Raw genomic sequence first — 14320 nt, forward strand, 5'->3', positions numbered from 1 at the left:
GCGGCCTTTTGGGGTCGGCTTCTTTCACGTAGCCGGTTTTCAAGGTGTATTTCTTGTTTTAAACTTAGAGGGTAACTGTAGAGACAGTTTAGAAATAAAGAAGGGCGGGGGGGGGGGGAGAGAATCACCCATAATCCCATTCTAATACAATCAATGACATACTTTTCTTTCTTTCCCCCCCACCCCCCACCCCCCACCCCCCATCTGCAGGTGCACTTTTATCTGGCTGGATGACACAGAAAGGGATACCCCTCCCCCAGCTGCCACCGGCTGCCCACCTCCCCCAGCTCCGCCGGAGGACCCGCGGCCGCGGGCGGAGCGGCCCCGCCCATCCCCGCCGGCGCCCCGCTTGCGTCACGGCGGGAGCCGCAGACCCCCCCCCCCCTCCTTCCCGCCGGGTCGCGGCGGCTTTGACAGAGCGCGATGGCGGCGGCCGGGGCGGCAGGGGCACCGGCGGCCGCGTCGGGGAAGCCAGAGTTTTACCAGCTTCTGAAGAACCTGGTCAATCCGAGCTGCATGGTGCGGAGGCAGGCCGAGGAGATGTACGAGAGCATCCCCGGCCTGTGGAAGACCACGTGCCTCCTAGACGCCGTCCGGAACCGGAGAGCAGGGTACGAGGTGAGACAAATGGCTGCCGCACTGCTGCGACGGCTCCTGTCCTCCGGGTTTGAAGAAGTCTATCCGAATTTGCCTTCGGACGTGCAGAGGGACGTCAAGATCGAGCTGATCCTGGCCGTGAAGTTAGAGACGCACGCCAGTATGAGGAAAAAGCTCTGTGATATCTTTGCCGTGCTGGCCAGGAATTTGATAGATGAGGAGGGCACGAACCACTGGCCGGAAGGTCTGAAGTTCCTCATTGACTCCATCTACTCCAAAAACGTGGTTCTGTGGGAAGTTGCGCTTCACGTCTTCTGGCACTTCCCGGGGATCTTTGGGAACCAGGAGCGGCATGATCTGGATATCATCAAACGGTTGTTGGACCAGTGTATTCAAGATCAAGAACATCCAGCCATCAGGACGCTATCCGCCAGAGCCGCGGCTACGTTTGTCCTTGCCAATGAGAATAATATCGCCCTTTTCAAGGACTTTGCAGACTTGCTTCCTGGGATCTTACAGGCCGTGAATGACTCTTGCTACCAGGATGACGATTCCGTGCTAGAATCCCTTGTGGAGATTGCAGATACTGTACCTAAATACTTGGGTCCTTATTTAGAAGATACTCTGCAGCTGAGTCTAAAGTTATGTGGAGACTCTAGACTTAGTAATCTGCAACGCCAGCTGGCCCTTGAAGTAATAGTGACCTTGTCTGAAACTGCAACCCCCATGTTGAAAAAATATACAAGTATTATTGCACAGGCAATTCCTCATATATTAGGAATGATGGTTGATCTACAAGATGATGAGGACTGGGTAAATGCCGATGAAATGGAAGAAGATGATTTTGACAGCAATGCAGTTGCTGCTGAGAGTGCACTAGACAGACTGGCCTGTGGGCTCGGTGGAAAACTTGTTTTACCAATCACTAAGGAGCATATCATGCAGATGCTTCAGAGCCCTGACTGGAAATACCGACATGCTGGATTAATGGCCTTATCTGCCATTGGAGAAGGATGCCATCAACAAATGGAACCAATTCTAGATGAAATGGTTAACTCTGTTTTGCTTTTTCTTCAGGATCCTCATCCACGGGTAAGGGCTGCAGCCTGTACTACGCTTGGACAGATGGCTACAGATTTTGCACCTAATTTCCAAAAGAAATTCCATGAAACAGTGATTGCAGCTCTGTTGCGTACCATGGAAAATCAAGGTAATCAGCGTGTGCAATCCCATGCAGCTTCTGCGCTTGTTATTTTTATTGAAGACTGCCCCAAATCATTGCTAGTTATATATTTGGATAGTATGGTGAGAAACCTACATTCCATCTTGGTGATTAAACTTCAAGAGTTGATTCGGAATGGAACTAAGTTGGCTTTGGAACAGCTTGTGACAACTATTGCCTCAGTTGCAGATACAATAGAAGAAAAGTTTGTTCCATATTATGATATATTTATGCCATCTCTAAAGCAAATTGTTGAGCTTGCTGTTCAAAAGGAACTCAAGCTTCTGAAAGGAAAAACTATTGAATGCATTAGCCATGTTGGTCTTGCTGTTGGGAAGGAAAAATTTATGCAAGATGCATCAAATGTGATGCAGCTATTATTGAAGACACAATCAGATTTAAATAATATGGAAGACGATGACCCTCAGACCTCTTATATAGTTTCAGCATGGGCTAGAATGTGTAAAATTCTTGGAAGTGATTTTCAACAGTACCTTCCACTGGTTATTGAGCCTCTTATTAAGACTGCTTCAGCTAAACCTGATGTTGCTCTCTTAGATACACAAGATGTGGAGAATATGAGTGATGATGATGGCTGGCAATTTGTAAATCTTGGAGATCAGCAGAGTTTTGGAATTAAAACCTCAGGACTTGAAGCAAAAGCAACTGCTTGCCAGATGTTGGTTTACTATGCTAAGGAATTAAGGGAAGGACTTGTGGAATATACAGAACAAATTGTAAAGCTGATGGTTCCTTTACTGAAATTTTATTTCCATGACAATGTTCGAGTGGCAGCAGCCGAGTCCATGCCATTTCTCCTGGAATGTGCAAGAATTCGTGGCCCAGAGTATCTTGCACAGATGTGGCAATTCATATGTGATCCCTTAATCAAGGCTATTGGGACTGAACCTGATACAGATGTACTCTCAGAAATAATGAGTTCTTTTGCAAAGTCCATTGAAGTAATGGGAGATGGCTGCCTTAATGATGAACACTTAGAAGAACTGGGAGAAATATTGAAAGCAAAACTTGAAGGGCACTTTAAAAACCAAGAATTGAGACAGGTTAAAAGACAGGAAGAAAACTATGACCAACAGGTTGAAATGTCCTTGCAAGATGAGGATGAATGTGATGTTTACATTTTGACCAAAGTATCAGATATTTTGCACTCATTATTTAGTACTTACAAAGAAAAGATTTTACCATGGTTTGAACAGCTGCTTCCATTAATTGTAAATCTAATTTGTTCTAGTAGGCCATGGCCAGATAGACAGTGGGGATTGTGTATATTTGATGATATTATAGAGCACTGTAGTCCAACCTCATTTAAATATGTAGAATATTTTCGGTGGCCAATGCTATTAAATATGCGAGATAATAACCCTGAAGTCAGGCAAGCTGCTGCTTATGGCCTGGGTGTTATGGCACAGTTTGGTGGAGATGATTATCATTCTTTATGTTCAGAAGCTGTTCCACTGCTGGTAAAAATTATTAAGTGTGCAAATTCTAAAACCAAAAAAAATGTCATTGCTACAGAGAACTGTATCTCAGCAGTAGGTAAGATTTTGAGGTTTAAGCCTAACTGTGTAAATGTAGATGAAGTTCTTCCACACTGGTTGTCATGGCTTCCACTGCATGAGGATAAAGAGGAAGCTATTCAGACTTTGAGTTTTCTCTGTGACTTAATTGAAAGTAACCACCCAGCTGTACTCGGTCCAAATAATTCCAATCTTCCCAAAATAATCAATATAATTGCAGAAGGAAAAATTAATGAGACTATTAACTATGAAGATCCTTGTGCCAAACGCCTAGCTAATGTTGTGCGCGAGGTACAGACTTCTGAAGAATTATGGTTGGAATGTATATCCCAACTTGATGACGAGCATCAGGAAGCCTTACAGGAATTGCTGAATTTTGCTTGAAGCACTTTAATACCACTTGAATATCATCTACCGTAAAAGGAACTCCAAATAAGTGTTGTGAATGGATTCCATTGTAATTGAGAGAACTGTTTTTTCCCTGCTAAGCAGTTTGTATTCCTTCCCCATGTTTCTCCAGGATTAGCCAGTGTTATAACCTTCTCTTCACCTTGCATGTTTTATCTCATAACCATAGATCTTGGTGATGACCTGTGCTTCCAGTCTTAGAATGTTTATTCTCCTTCCCCTAGTTGATGTGAAGTATATAAATTGTTGCTATTTGTCTGAATTATTGATGCTGAGCAAGCATTATACTTGGTGTCAGGATGTCATACTGCCTATCACAGGATGCTAAGAGCTCACAAAGTTAGGATCGGAGAACTTCCAGGACAAACATCTTTGTAATTACGGGTGAAGAATATAGTGGCAGGCTCATTCCTCCTTGATAATATTCCTGGTTTTCATGGTAATAGGAAGATGCGGAAATTGGGAGTTTTGAGATATTGCAGTGGATGTGGGGAATTTTCTCTCTAATATATATGAACTTTTTCACAATGCCTTCCTCAGAACTGGATGAAACATCCACATTCTACTTCCACCTGAGAGTTATGAGAACTTTAGAATTTTCTTAGCCAGACTGGTCTCTGTTAAGTTATCTAGGGCTCTAAAAACCATGTTTACTGAAAAGGGTGTCCTGACATCTAACATTGGTAGCATGTAACATACTGTAATAACAGTTTGACAAATGGAAATAATGTTTGTGGGAGTCATTCAATGTTATGTATTTGAGCAGAATATTGTATTGTGTATGTATGCTATTTTTCCCCTCCAAAGCAGCTCAACAAGAAGACCTAATTTAAAGTGGGGCTTAAATAGATTTCTGTTTTGAAGAAGTTATTAATAGATTCTATAGTAGCACTAAAGAGTATTCTATTGTGAAAATGAAAGGAAAGCAAAATTAATATTATCTTTAGACATGAAAATGTAAACAGCTTTGAGACCAGTCATTTATCATTAGATGTGCATTATAAGAAAACAACACTAGAAATGTAGGGTTAATTATATTAATTGGAATGTCAGTCTTTAATGTTGAGCTTTTGTAGGGTAGAAAAAAGCTTTCTACTCAACAAATCATTGATCCAAAATTTAAAAACAAATACATCTATCATGATTTCCTGGTACTATTGTGAGTACTGTATATGTAAACTGTTTAGCAAGTACTGGTAAGTGCTTAATAAATGGTAGCTATTATTGCTGTTGTTTGTACTTCTGTGTTTTTGTTTTGTTTTGTTTTTATGGTTTAGAATGCCTTTTACATGAGAATATCCCTGATTTTCCACCTACCAGTTCAGATAAGCAGGCCATCTAGGCCATTGTGGTCAGAAATATGAAGGTGAAATTTTAGGTATGCAATTCCTGTCCATTAAGTACAATTATTTATTAATTAAGGGGGAAAAGCAAAGGACATTAAGTACAATATAGTCACAATTTTAAGTTAATTTAAGATAAATTAAAAAATATACAAGTAAATAGAAAAAATCCCACCACAAAATATTAATAGAGGTTTTCTCTGGGTAATGAGATTAAATGACAATTTTTTTTTTTCTTGAAACTTATTTTCTATATTTTCTAACTTACCTACAACCAACATATTTCTTATATATACATATTTTAGGTTCAAGGACCTAATCACAATCATCTTGGCTTCTCTATGACTTATGGCTGAGGTTCCTTCAACTCAGCCATGCTTCTTTATCTTAATATTCCTTAATTAAGAAGCCCTTGATCAACATTTCTTGCAATTTCCTACACTCTTTTGCATGCACAATTGGAAAATCTGCCAGATTGACTAGGAATTAGGCCCCTGGAGAATTTTGAAATATGACAGACCTAGACTTAAAATTTGGCAAACTACTTTCTTAACCTAAGCATCAGCTTCTTTACCTGTAAAATAGACATAATACCTAGCTGATAGGATTGTTGTGAGAATTAAAGGAGATAATGAATATAAAGTGTTTAGTACAGGGTTCAACAAATGCAAGCTAATATATTGGAGAATCCTGAAATAGGGTTGGTGGCTAAAGAGGAAGGGGGTTATCTGCTGGTGTAGGGTGGGTCCAGATTTTTGGGCTTTGTCAAGGGAAATGATGGATGTCCAGTCAGACACTTTTTTGGTTGCCAGTTGCTGAAATAGTTTCCTGCCTCTGTACCTGTGAGCTGAAGTACATCTATAGGCTTTGAGGAGAGAATGCTGTAAGTGCCTAATAAATTGCAAATGTCTTTAAGGTCCATATTAATGAGAAACAATCTCAAGAGTCAGAATATCTGACCATTTATTTAGTTAAATAACTTTTACTTTAAAGAAGGTATATTTCTCATTCTAAATAGAAAGTATTATGTGCATCTTTCAAACAGAACATGGGAAAACAGTAATGTCTGCTTTATGGGACCATTAATTCCTTTCTGCCCACTTATTTTTAAGCAAGTGTGAAGGATGATTCCACTTTTAAGATATCTAAACAGTAATTTTATAATGTGTAGAGATTACAAGGCCATGCTAATGACTACTTAATAGCTAACTAATGCTATACAGATTCTACTTGAAATATCTGAAAACTTTTTAGTCCCGAGGATATATTTTTTAATGAGGTCCCATTCCCCTCCTTTATTCTCAGCGGATATCAAGAATCAAAAATGTGGAAATATGTTTTTTCATTTTAACGAAAAACATGAGGTTAGTTTCAAAGGAATTGATGTTAAGAACTGGAGATAGAGTTTTAGAAATCCGAGTTCTGCAAATCATCTCCTTGTCCCTTGCATGTGTACATATGTTTCAGTTAGTCCAGTTATTAAGCCTCTTTTTACACTTTTCAAAATTCTAATTTTATATTTAAAAGCCGGCAGTTCCAAGGGAAAGAAACTGTGTGCAAAGAAAATGTAAATTGAAAAGTAGGATAGGATTTACATTTTGTGTCTTCTTACTTTTCATCTGCTATTAACAAAAGTTACCTAGCAAGCTCCTTCTCGAATAATTTTAGTTTTCAGGGCTAGTAAGGGGCTATCGCAAAAGAAATGATCCCCCCGCAGTTCTTGCTCTCAAAAGCCCTTCCGCCACTCTGCGCAGGCGCCTTGCTTCCCTCGCCCCTCCGCCCTTAAAATCTTCCGCAAGCTGATGACATCATTGGTCCGCGCAACCTACCAGATCTCCGGACCTGCTGCTACGCCGAAGACCCCGCTGTCGCGTAGCGGGGCGGGACGCGAGGGGGGGTGGGGCTGTCTTAGTACGCATGCGCATCGTGGATGGCGACGGCGACTCTTTCTTCGCCCCAGTGGGGGGGGGGTGGAGTGGGGACCTGTGTGCCTCCCTCTTCTCTCTGCCCCTCCCCTTCCCTCCTCACCACCCCCCCTCAGCCCCAACCCGCCCAGCGGGGCTTCTAACTGACAGTTGTCGTCCGGCTCGGTCCGCGCGCCGCCTCCTCCTTGCCCGGGTGCCCCGCAGGTAGAGAGGGGCGGGAGGGGTGTGAGGGAGAGGAGGAGGAGGAGCCCGAGCCGCCGCGGCCCAGCGCTGCGGCCCCCTCCGGGGAGGCGAGAGGACCCGCACTTGGTCCTCGCCCCCTCCCAGTCCCCTCGCCGGCCCGGGAGGGGGTGGGGCGCCGAGGCCGCGGCGGCCCGGCCGGGCCAGGCGGGTGAAGAGCGGGCGGGGCGCGGAGGGGTGAGGCCGGCGAGGGCCGCGCGCGCGCCGCCGCCGGGGGGGAGGGGAGAGGAGGGCACCTAGGCTCTCCTCTTCTCTCCCCCATCCCCCGCGCGCCATGTAACCCCGCCCCGCTGGCGGCGAGCTCGAGACCCCCGCGCGCTCGGAGCCGAGCCGGCTGCGGAGGAGAGCGAGGCCCGATGCGGCTGGGGCTGCGCGGTGCGGCGGCGCGCTGAGGAGGTGGCCCGCGCTCACGCGTCCCCCGGCGCCTCGAGCGGCCGCTCCACATCGCCCAACCTGGGCCTGCCGGGGGCGTGAGCGTGCCCAAGACGCCGGGGGAGATGGAGCCGGCCCGGGAGGAGGAGAGGCCGCCACCCGCAGTTGAGGAAGAGGACGAGGAGGAGGTGGCAGCGGCGGCCCGGGCCTCAGGGCCGGCCCGACGGAGGAGTGCCTCCTCGCGGGAAGACGCGGACGGCCCGGAGGAGGAGGAGGAGGAAGCGGAGGAGGCGGCGATGGTCGGGGGTAGTGGCTGCAAGGAGCAGGAGTTGAGCTACGAGCTGCAGCAGGGCTACCGCATCCTGGGCGAGTTCCTGCAGGAGAAGCACCGCGGCCTCACCGCCCCCTTCCTGCAGCCTTTGGGGGGCGTTGCCGCCGGAGAGGAGGAGGCGGCGGCGGCCGAGGGGCCGCGCGGCGGGGGCCGGGGCAGTCGCTCCCTCCCGCAGCATCCCGGGCAGGGCATGTGTCTGCTGAAGATGGAGGAGAAGTTCAGTAGCGGCCAGTACGGGGGCATCACCGAGTTCGTGGCGGACTTCAGGTTGATGCTGGAAATGTGCTACCGCCTGCACGGCGTGGACCATTGGATCTCCAGACAGGGCCAGAAGCTGGAGATGATGCTGGAGCAGAAGTTGGCGCTCCTCTCCCGGTGAGTGAGCGCCGTCCCAGGTGGGCCTGGCGGACTGACACAAACACACCCTCACACGTGTCCGAGGAGGGGCTGGGCCACGGGCCGGGGGGCGTCGCTGATAGGTGCTGAGTCGGTGCTGGAGAGCCCTGGGAGGAGCGGCCGCTCGGCGCGGGGGCCCGCGGGGGTGTGGTGTGGCGGGGGTGGGCGGACGAACCCAGCGCCCAGGTGGGAAGAAGCTGAGAAGGAAGCCCAGGCCAGACCCAACGGGCGGGTAAAGCTTGTAGATGTCAAGTCAGATGGTGCCCTTAGGAAGAATTATAGGGGGAGGCAGAGGAAAAGTTTTAGTGGGATGGAAGTTGGATCCGTATCCTTTAGACTGTTTTAGCATAGCAGTTTAAAAAAATGTTTAGGATGAAATATCGTCAGGGAAATCTTTTTAGCTCATGTATAAAGGTGGTCGTTTCATACCATTAAAAAAATAGTATCGTTTTCTACCCCGGGTCGGCCATCGGAGATTTATGGAGTTATTAAATGGTTAATGATTACTCTGATGTACTCCTGATCTTTTCTCTCAGCTTCATCTGAGGAGACTGAACTTTTGCAATAATAGTGGGTGCATCAACGCAAAATTGTTAATACGTTTAGATATTTGTGTTTATTCTACCACAAATCATAGGAAGTTCAGGTGGCACAGTGCTGCTGGTGTACTCCACCCATATAACTACAGTTATTTTAATTTAGTAAGAGGAAATAATGGAGGCTACTAAAATAAACATTAATTTCTAATAATTATGTAATTTATACAAACCAAATTAATTTTCTCAAGTGGCAATTTTTTAGGAATAGAAAAATAATTGACTGTTGCTGAAAATAGTTGAATGGTAGTTAGACTCTTTACTAGCTGAAGTGAACTTGAACAAGTCACTTTACCTTTTTGGCTTTAGTTTCATCATCTGTAATATGGGGAAAATAATAGTACCTACCTCATGGAATTGCTGTAGGATTAAATGAGTTACATGTAAAGTCAACAGTGCCGGTCCCATAGTGAGCCAAATATAAACGTTAATCATTATAGTAGTAGTAGTTGAATAAAATGAATATTTTCCTCATATCTGAAACTGGGCATTCTACTAGTGTTTTTCTGTAGTAGTTAATTTTTTGGTCCTTGATTTATAATTGTAATTTTAAAGTGATCTAATTTGTCAACTGGCTTCTTTATGCTGTTTTCACTACCATCAGTGACTTTTTTCATTGAAAACAGTAGGATTCTTCTTGAATCCTTTTATAAAGTAGAATTATTTGGTAACAATTATTCACAGATTTGCTTTGTAGATTACTCTTAATACTCTTTTAGTGACATTATTCTTGTGTGTAGTGTATTTGTTACCCTTGACTCCACAGTGTTTTGTAGTTATGACTGACATGAAAAACAATACATACATATGTTTTTATTTTTAAGTAATAAAATATAATTTAAGTTGATGTCACAAGATTTTAGACTGTGGAAGGATCCATAGATTTAATCTAATCCAAGTATACAGTTTTATAGATGTAGAAACAGAATTTAGAATGAGGCAAGAGAATGGCTGTATGAAAGCGCTAAGAAGCAGCATATAGGTTTGAATGAATTACAGATATTTTCAAAAGCATTGTGCTTATAGTAAATAATTTTCAAGTCCCACAAAAGAGCAAGGGAGACTATTTCTCTTTCACATAAAGGTATGTAAAGGTAAATTTCTAAATGCTTAGAATCAATCCCAGTGGCTTATGCTCATTCTGACATGATTTAATAGCATCCATACTTAGAATTTAAACTTACAACATTCTGTTGTTTGTAAACATAATATATATGTGATATTATTATTCTAAAAGAGATAAAATTCTTGCATTTTAGTAGCAAAAAGTAATATGATGGTCTTAAACAGATAAAAGTTTTGTAAATAATACGTTTGCCAGACCACACCTGTTGATACTAGGAAATCATTTCTTTTTATGTACTAGCCTACTCAATAAATGCTTTGAGTGGGCACAACTTCGAGAAAAAGCATAGGTTGCAACTCTTCAGTATGCATTTAGGATGTATAGATGTTCCAGAGCAATGATCTATAGACTGTCCATATAAATAAGATTTTCAGCAAATAGATGACCCAGATACCTTATTTGTAAATAAGTGGTACATGGTATCTATTTAGATATTATCACTTAAGGTTATTGTGTGTTTTATTTACATTTTTATTTATTGATTTTTAGAGAGAGAGGTAAAGAGAGAGAGAAACATCAATTTTTGTTCCAGTTATTTATGCATTCATTGGTTGATTCTTATATGTTTCCTGACCGTGGATTGAACCCTCAACTTTGGCATATCGGGACAACACTCTAACCCCGTGGTCGGCAAACTGCAGCTCGCGAGCCACATGCAGCTCTTTGGCCCCTTGAGTGTGGCTCTTCCACAGAATACCACGGCCTGGGCGAGTCTATTTTGAAGAAGTGCTGTTAGAAGAAGTTTAAGTTTAAAAAATTTGGCTCTCAAAAGAAATTTCAATTGTAGTACTGTTGATATTTGGCTCTGTTGACTAATGAGTTTGCCAACCACTGCTCTAACCAACTGAGCTACCCAGCCAGGGCTCATTTAAGTTTTGTCCTGTCTTCTGTTAGATTTTGAATAAGCTCTTATTTTCAAATTTACAGTAAGGAGAACTTTACCTCTGCTTTATGTACTAGTGAGTCCTTTAGTGAGCACAAGACAAGTTATGTTAGGTTAGGTTAAAAGGATGCTATATCCTATATGATAAAGGGCTAATATGCAAATTGTCCCCTCGGGAGTTCAACCGACCGGGAGTTTGACCGCTCGCTATGACGTGTGCAGACCACCAGGGGGTGGCATGGAACAAAGGAAGGCCCTGGCCGGCAGCCGGGGGAAGGAAGGCCCTGATCGGCCCTGATTGCTGGCCAGGCCTAGGGACCCTACCTGTGCATGAATTTTGTACACTGGGCCTCTAGTTATTATAGAAAAACCCAATGGCATTAGTACTTCGAACTCATGTAACTTGAATTTTGATTGCTTCATTTGTGCTATGAGAGTGCTAGGCTAGATTGGTTGATTGTATATGAGAGTATCTGTCAGAGCAAGACATTCACGCCCCTGAGATCAAATCTGCTTTTAAATGGTTTATAGTTGAATAGGGAAACAGAGACTTAAAAAAGATAATGATTCTGTAACGGACATATAAACAAGGTACAGGGAAATTTAAGAGGAAGGAGACATAAATCTGAAGGGAATGGACGAACCCTGGGGATGGCAGTTGAGAGGAAGAAGAATAAAGGGGAAAGAGACTACAGTACTTACAAGACATCATATAGAAGTTTACACTTGAACCGACTTTCGAAGTTGAATATTGCTACTGGGATTTTTTTTGGAGGATTTGAAATGAGCATTCCAGAATGCTGAACTGCAGTGAATGCAAGGCATGAAACAGTATAGTGTTTCTGGGAACTATAGGTACTTCTATATGGCTACAGTATGGTCTCCAGATAGTGTTTGCAACCCAGGAGATATGCAGGGTGATTGATTTGGGTGAGGAAAGAAAATATTATAAGGTCATTATATTCTAACTAATGGCCAGGAGCACGAAATTGGTGCACAGGTAGGGTCCCTAGGCCTGGCCAGTGATCAGGGCCGATTGGGGCCTTCCAGCTGCTGGCCAGGGCCTTCTGGCTGCTGACCGGGGCCTTCCTTCCCCAGCTGCTGGCTGCTGGCTGCCAGCTGGGGCCTTCCTTCATTCTGTGCCGCCCCTTGGTGGTCAGTGCATGTCATAGCAAGTGATCAAACTCCCAGTCTCCTGGTCGAACTCCCGAGGGCACACTTTGCATATTAGCCCTTTATATATATAGATTTTATTTTATCTTTTTAATTTTTGGCTTGCTTTTTAAAATTTTTATTTTATTTATTTAATCCTCACCCAGGGATATATTTCCATTGCTTTCAGATGGAGTGGGAGGGGGGGAGAGAGAGAGAGAGACATTGATTGGTTGCCTCCAGCACAAGCCCCTATTGGTCCAGGGATGGAGCCTGCAACCGAGGTACCTTGCCCTTCAACCAGCAACCCTTTGGTGCTGGGTCCTACACTTTAACCACGAGGCAAAACAGGCCAGGGCTTGGCTTGCTTTTTGTGGTGTTTTTAATAGCACTATGTCTATAGTTTATAAGTATAATAATATGTTAATATATGTTGGTAATATATAACAACATGTTATGCATATGCTATCTAATAAAAGAATAGTATGCAAATTGACCATCACTCCTACTAATAAGATGGTTACCCCCATGTGGTCAAAGATGACTGCCGCCATGTGGACACAAGATGGCCACCACAAGATGGCCAGCAGGGGAGGGCAGTTGGGAGGGACCAGGCCTGCAAGGGAGGGCAGTTGTGGACGATCAGGCCAGCAGGGGAGGGCAGTTGGGAGGGACCAGGCCTGCAAGGGAGGGCAGTTGGGGGCGATCAAGCCTGCAGGGGAGGGCAGTTAGGGTTGACTGGGCCGGCAGAGGAGGGAAGTTGGGGGCACCCAGACCTGCAGGGAAGGGCAGTTGGGCGGGACCCAGGCCTGCAGGGGAGAGCAGTTGTGGGGGACCAGGCCTGCAGAAGAGGGCAGTTAGGGGTGACCAGGCCTTCAGGGGAGGGCAGTTAGGGGCAAACAGGCTGGCAGGGGAGCAGTTAGGCAGCAATCAGGCTGGCAGGGGAGTGGTTAAGGGGTGATCAGGCTGGCAGGCAGAAGCGGTTAGGGGCAATCAGGAAGGCAGGCAGGCGAGCAGTTGGGAGCCAGCAGTTCTGGATTGTGAGAGGGATGTCCGACTGCCCGTTTAAGCCCAATCCTACTGGGGTCCCAGATTGGAGAGGGTGCAGGCTGGGCTGATGGACACCCCCTGCCCCTCGTGCATGAATTTTATGCACTGGGCCTCTAGTTTGTAATATAACTAGAACCAAGAAACAACATATCTATTCTCAGGAAGGTCATAGTTTTAGGAGGGAATCTCACTCATTTGAAGCAACTGAAAGAAATATCAATTAACATTAAAAATGGGGAGAATAAGTGGAAAGGAATAGAGAATACTTAATAGATAGGAAATTATGCACAAAGCTTTAGAAACTGTCAAATAGTAATAAGAATTTTTGACTCTGGCAAATTTTAAACCATGTTGTTTTTGAAAGCTTTAAGAATATTGCTATATAGTCAGAAGATTGCTTTTCCTAGTTTTAAAAGGTTGTGGTTAAAGAAGAGGCATCATCAGTGATCCCAACAGAGCTGAACCTAAAATTTTAATTTTGGCCATTTAAAATAATATTTTGGTGAAAATAAGCTTGACTATAATATATATTTCTTAAAATTGTTTTTCATTTCTGAATTAAGTTGCTGTTAAATGGTACATGGGTAAAAAGACTTTCTTAATATAGAGCTAAAGGTTATTTTTTATAATTGGTTTTTAGTTGATAGGATATTTTTCTTGGGAATGAGAGTACAAAAGCATCATCATGAAACCTCAAAAATTTTTAAATAGAGATTTCCAAGTAAGAGTAATAAGTGAAACACAAATGAATTTTGTGGACTGATTGTAATCCTCTCCTGAGTTAAATTTGAAATTTGCTGACTTGCTTATTCTCCATTAAGATCAAAACCTAGAAATTAATTGGGAATTTTAACAAGATGCTTCTTTCTTATTAGTAATTTTAACTGTTCTTTCCCCCATTGGATTCTGTAATTCTATCCTTTTTATGTAAGTCTTTAAAAATTGGGGACCTTTTGGTAATAGAGTCTGGATTTGCCTCTTGTTCAGAACTATAGAATGCTAGAGCTTGATACTCCATGTAGTTCTATTTATAATAGTTGCCTTTCTTTATTGTTGTTGTTGTTAATCCTCACCTGAGGAAATTTTTTCCATTACTTTTCAGAGAGAATGGAAGAGAGAGGGGGAGAGAGAAAAAGAGAAA

General features: G+C 43.7%; 2 protein-coding genes across 3 annotated transcripts in view; both read left to right on the forward strand.

Annotated features, from left to right (window-relative positions):
• The first annotated feature begins 423 nt into the window (after nucleotides 1–423).
• RANBP6 (RAN binding protein 6) lies at nucleotides 424–4983 on the forward strand. 2 transcript variants are annotated; one of them, XM_008145001.3, is made up of 2 exons: nucleotides 424–559; nucleotides 1675–1745. In XM_008145001.3, exons 1-2 carry the CDS (start codon nucleotides 424–426, stop codon nucleotides 1743–1745), a joined length of 207 nt encoding a protein of 68 aa, XP_008143223.1. The 2 variants fall into 2 exon arrangements, with proteins under 2 accessions (XP_008143223.1, XP_008143221.1); XM_008144999.3 differs by having other exon boundaries at nucleotides 424–4983.
• A 1927-nt stretch (nucleotides 4984–6910) lies between these two features.
• The window catches only part of KIAA2026 (KIAA2026 ortholog), a 97925-nt gene continuing 90515 nt past the window's right edge, over nucleotides 6911–14320 (forward strand). Inside the window, exons 1-2 of the mRNA XM_054727648.1 lie at nucleotides 6911–6980; nucleotides 7667–8351. Of these exons, the coding sequence (XP_054583623.1) occupies nucleotides 6911–6980; nucleotides 7667–8351 (755 nt within the window). The remainder of the gene's footprint in view (nucleotides 6981–7666; nucleotides 8352–14320) is intronic.

This window comes from Eptesicus fuscus, chromosome 15, assembly GCF_027574615.1.
Source record: "Eptesicus fuscus isolate TK198812 chromosome 15, DD_ASM_mEF_20220401, whole genome shotgun sequence".
Taxonomy (NCBI): Eukaryota; Metazoa; Chordata; class Mammalia; order Chiroptera; family Vespertilionidae; genus Eptesicus; species Eptesicus fuscus.

Coding starts and splice junctions, on each gene's coding strand:
- RANBP6 (XM_008144999.3), top strand. CDS start 424: ATGGCGGCGGCCGGGGCGGCAGGGGCACCGGCGGCCGCGTCGGGGAAG.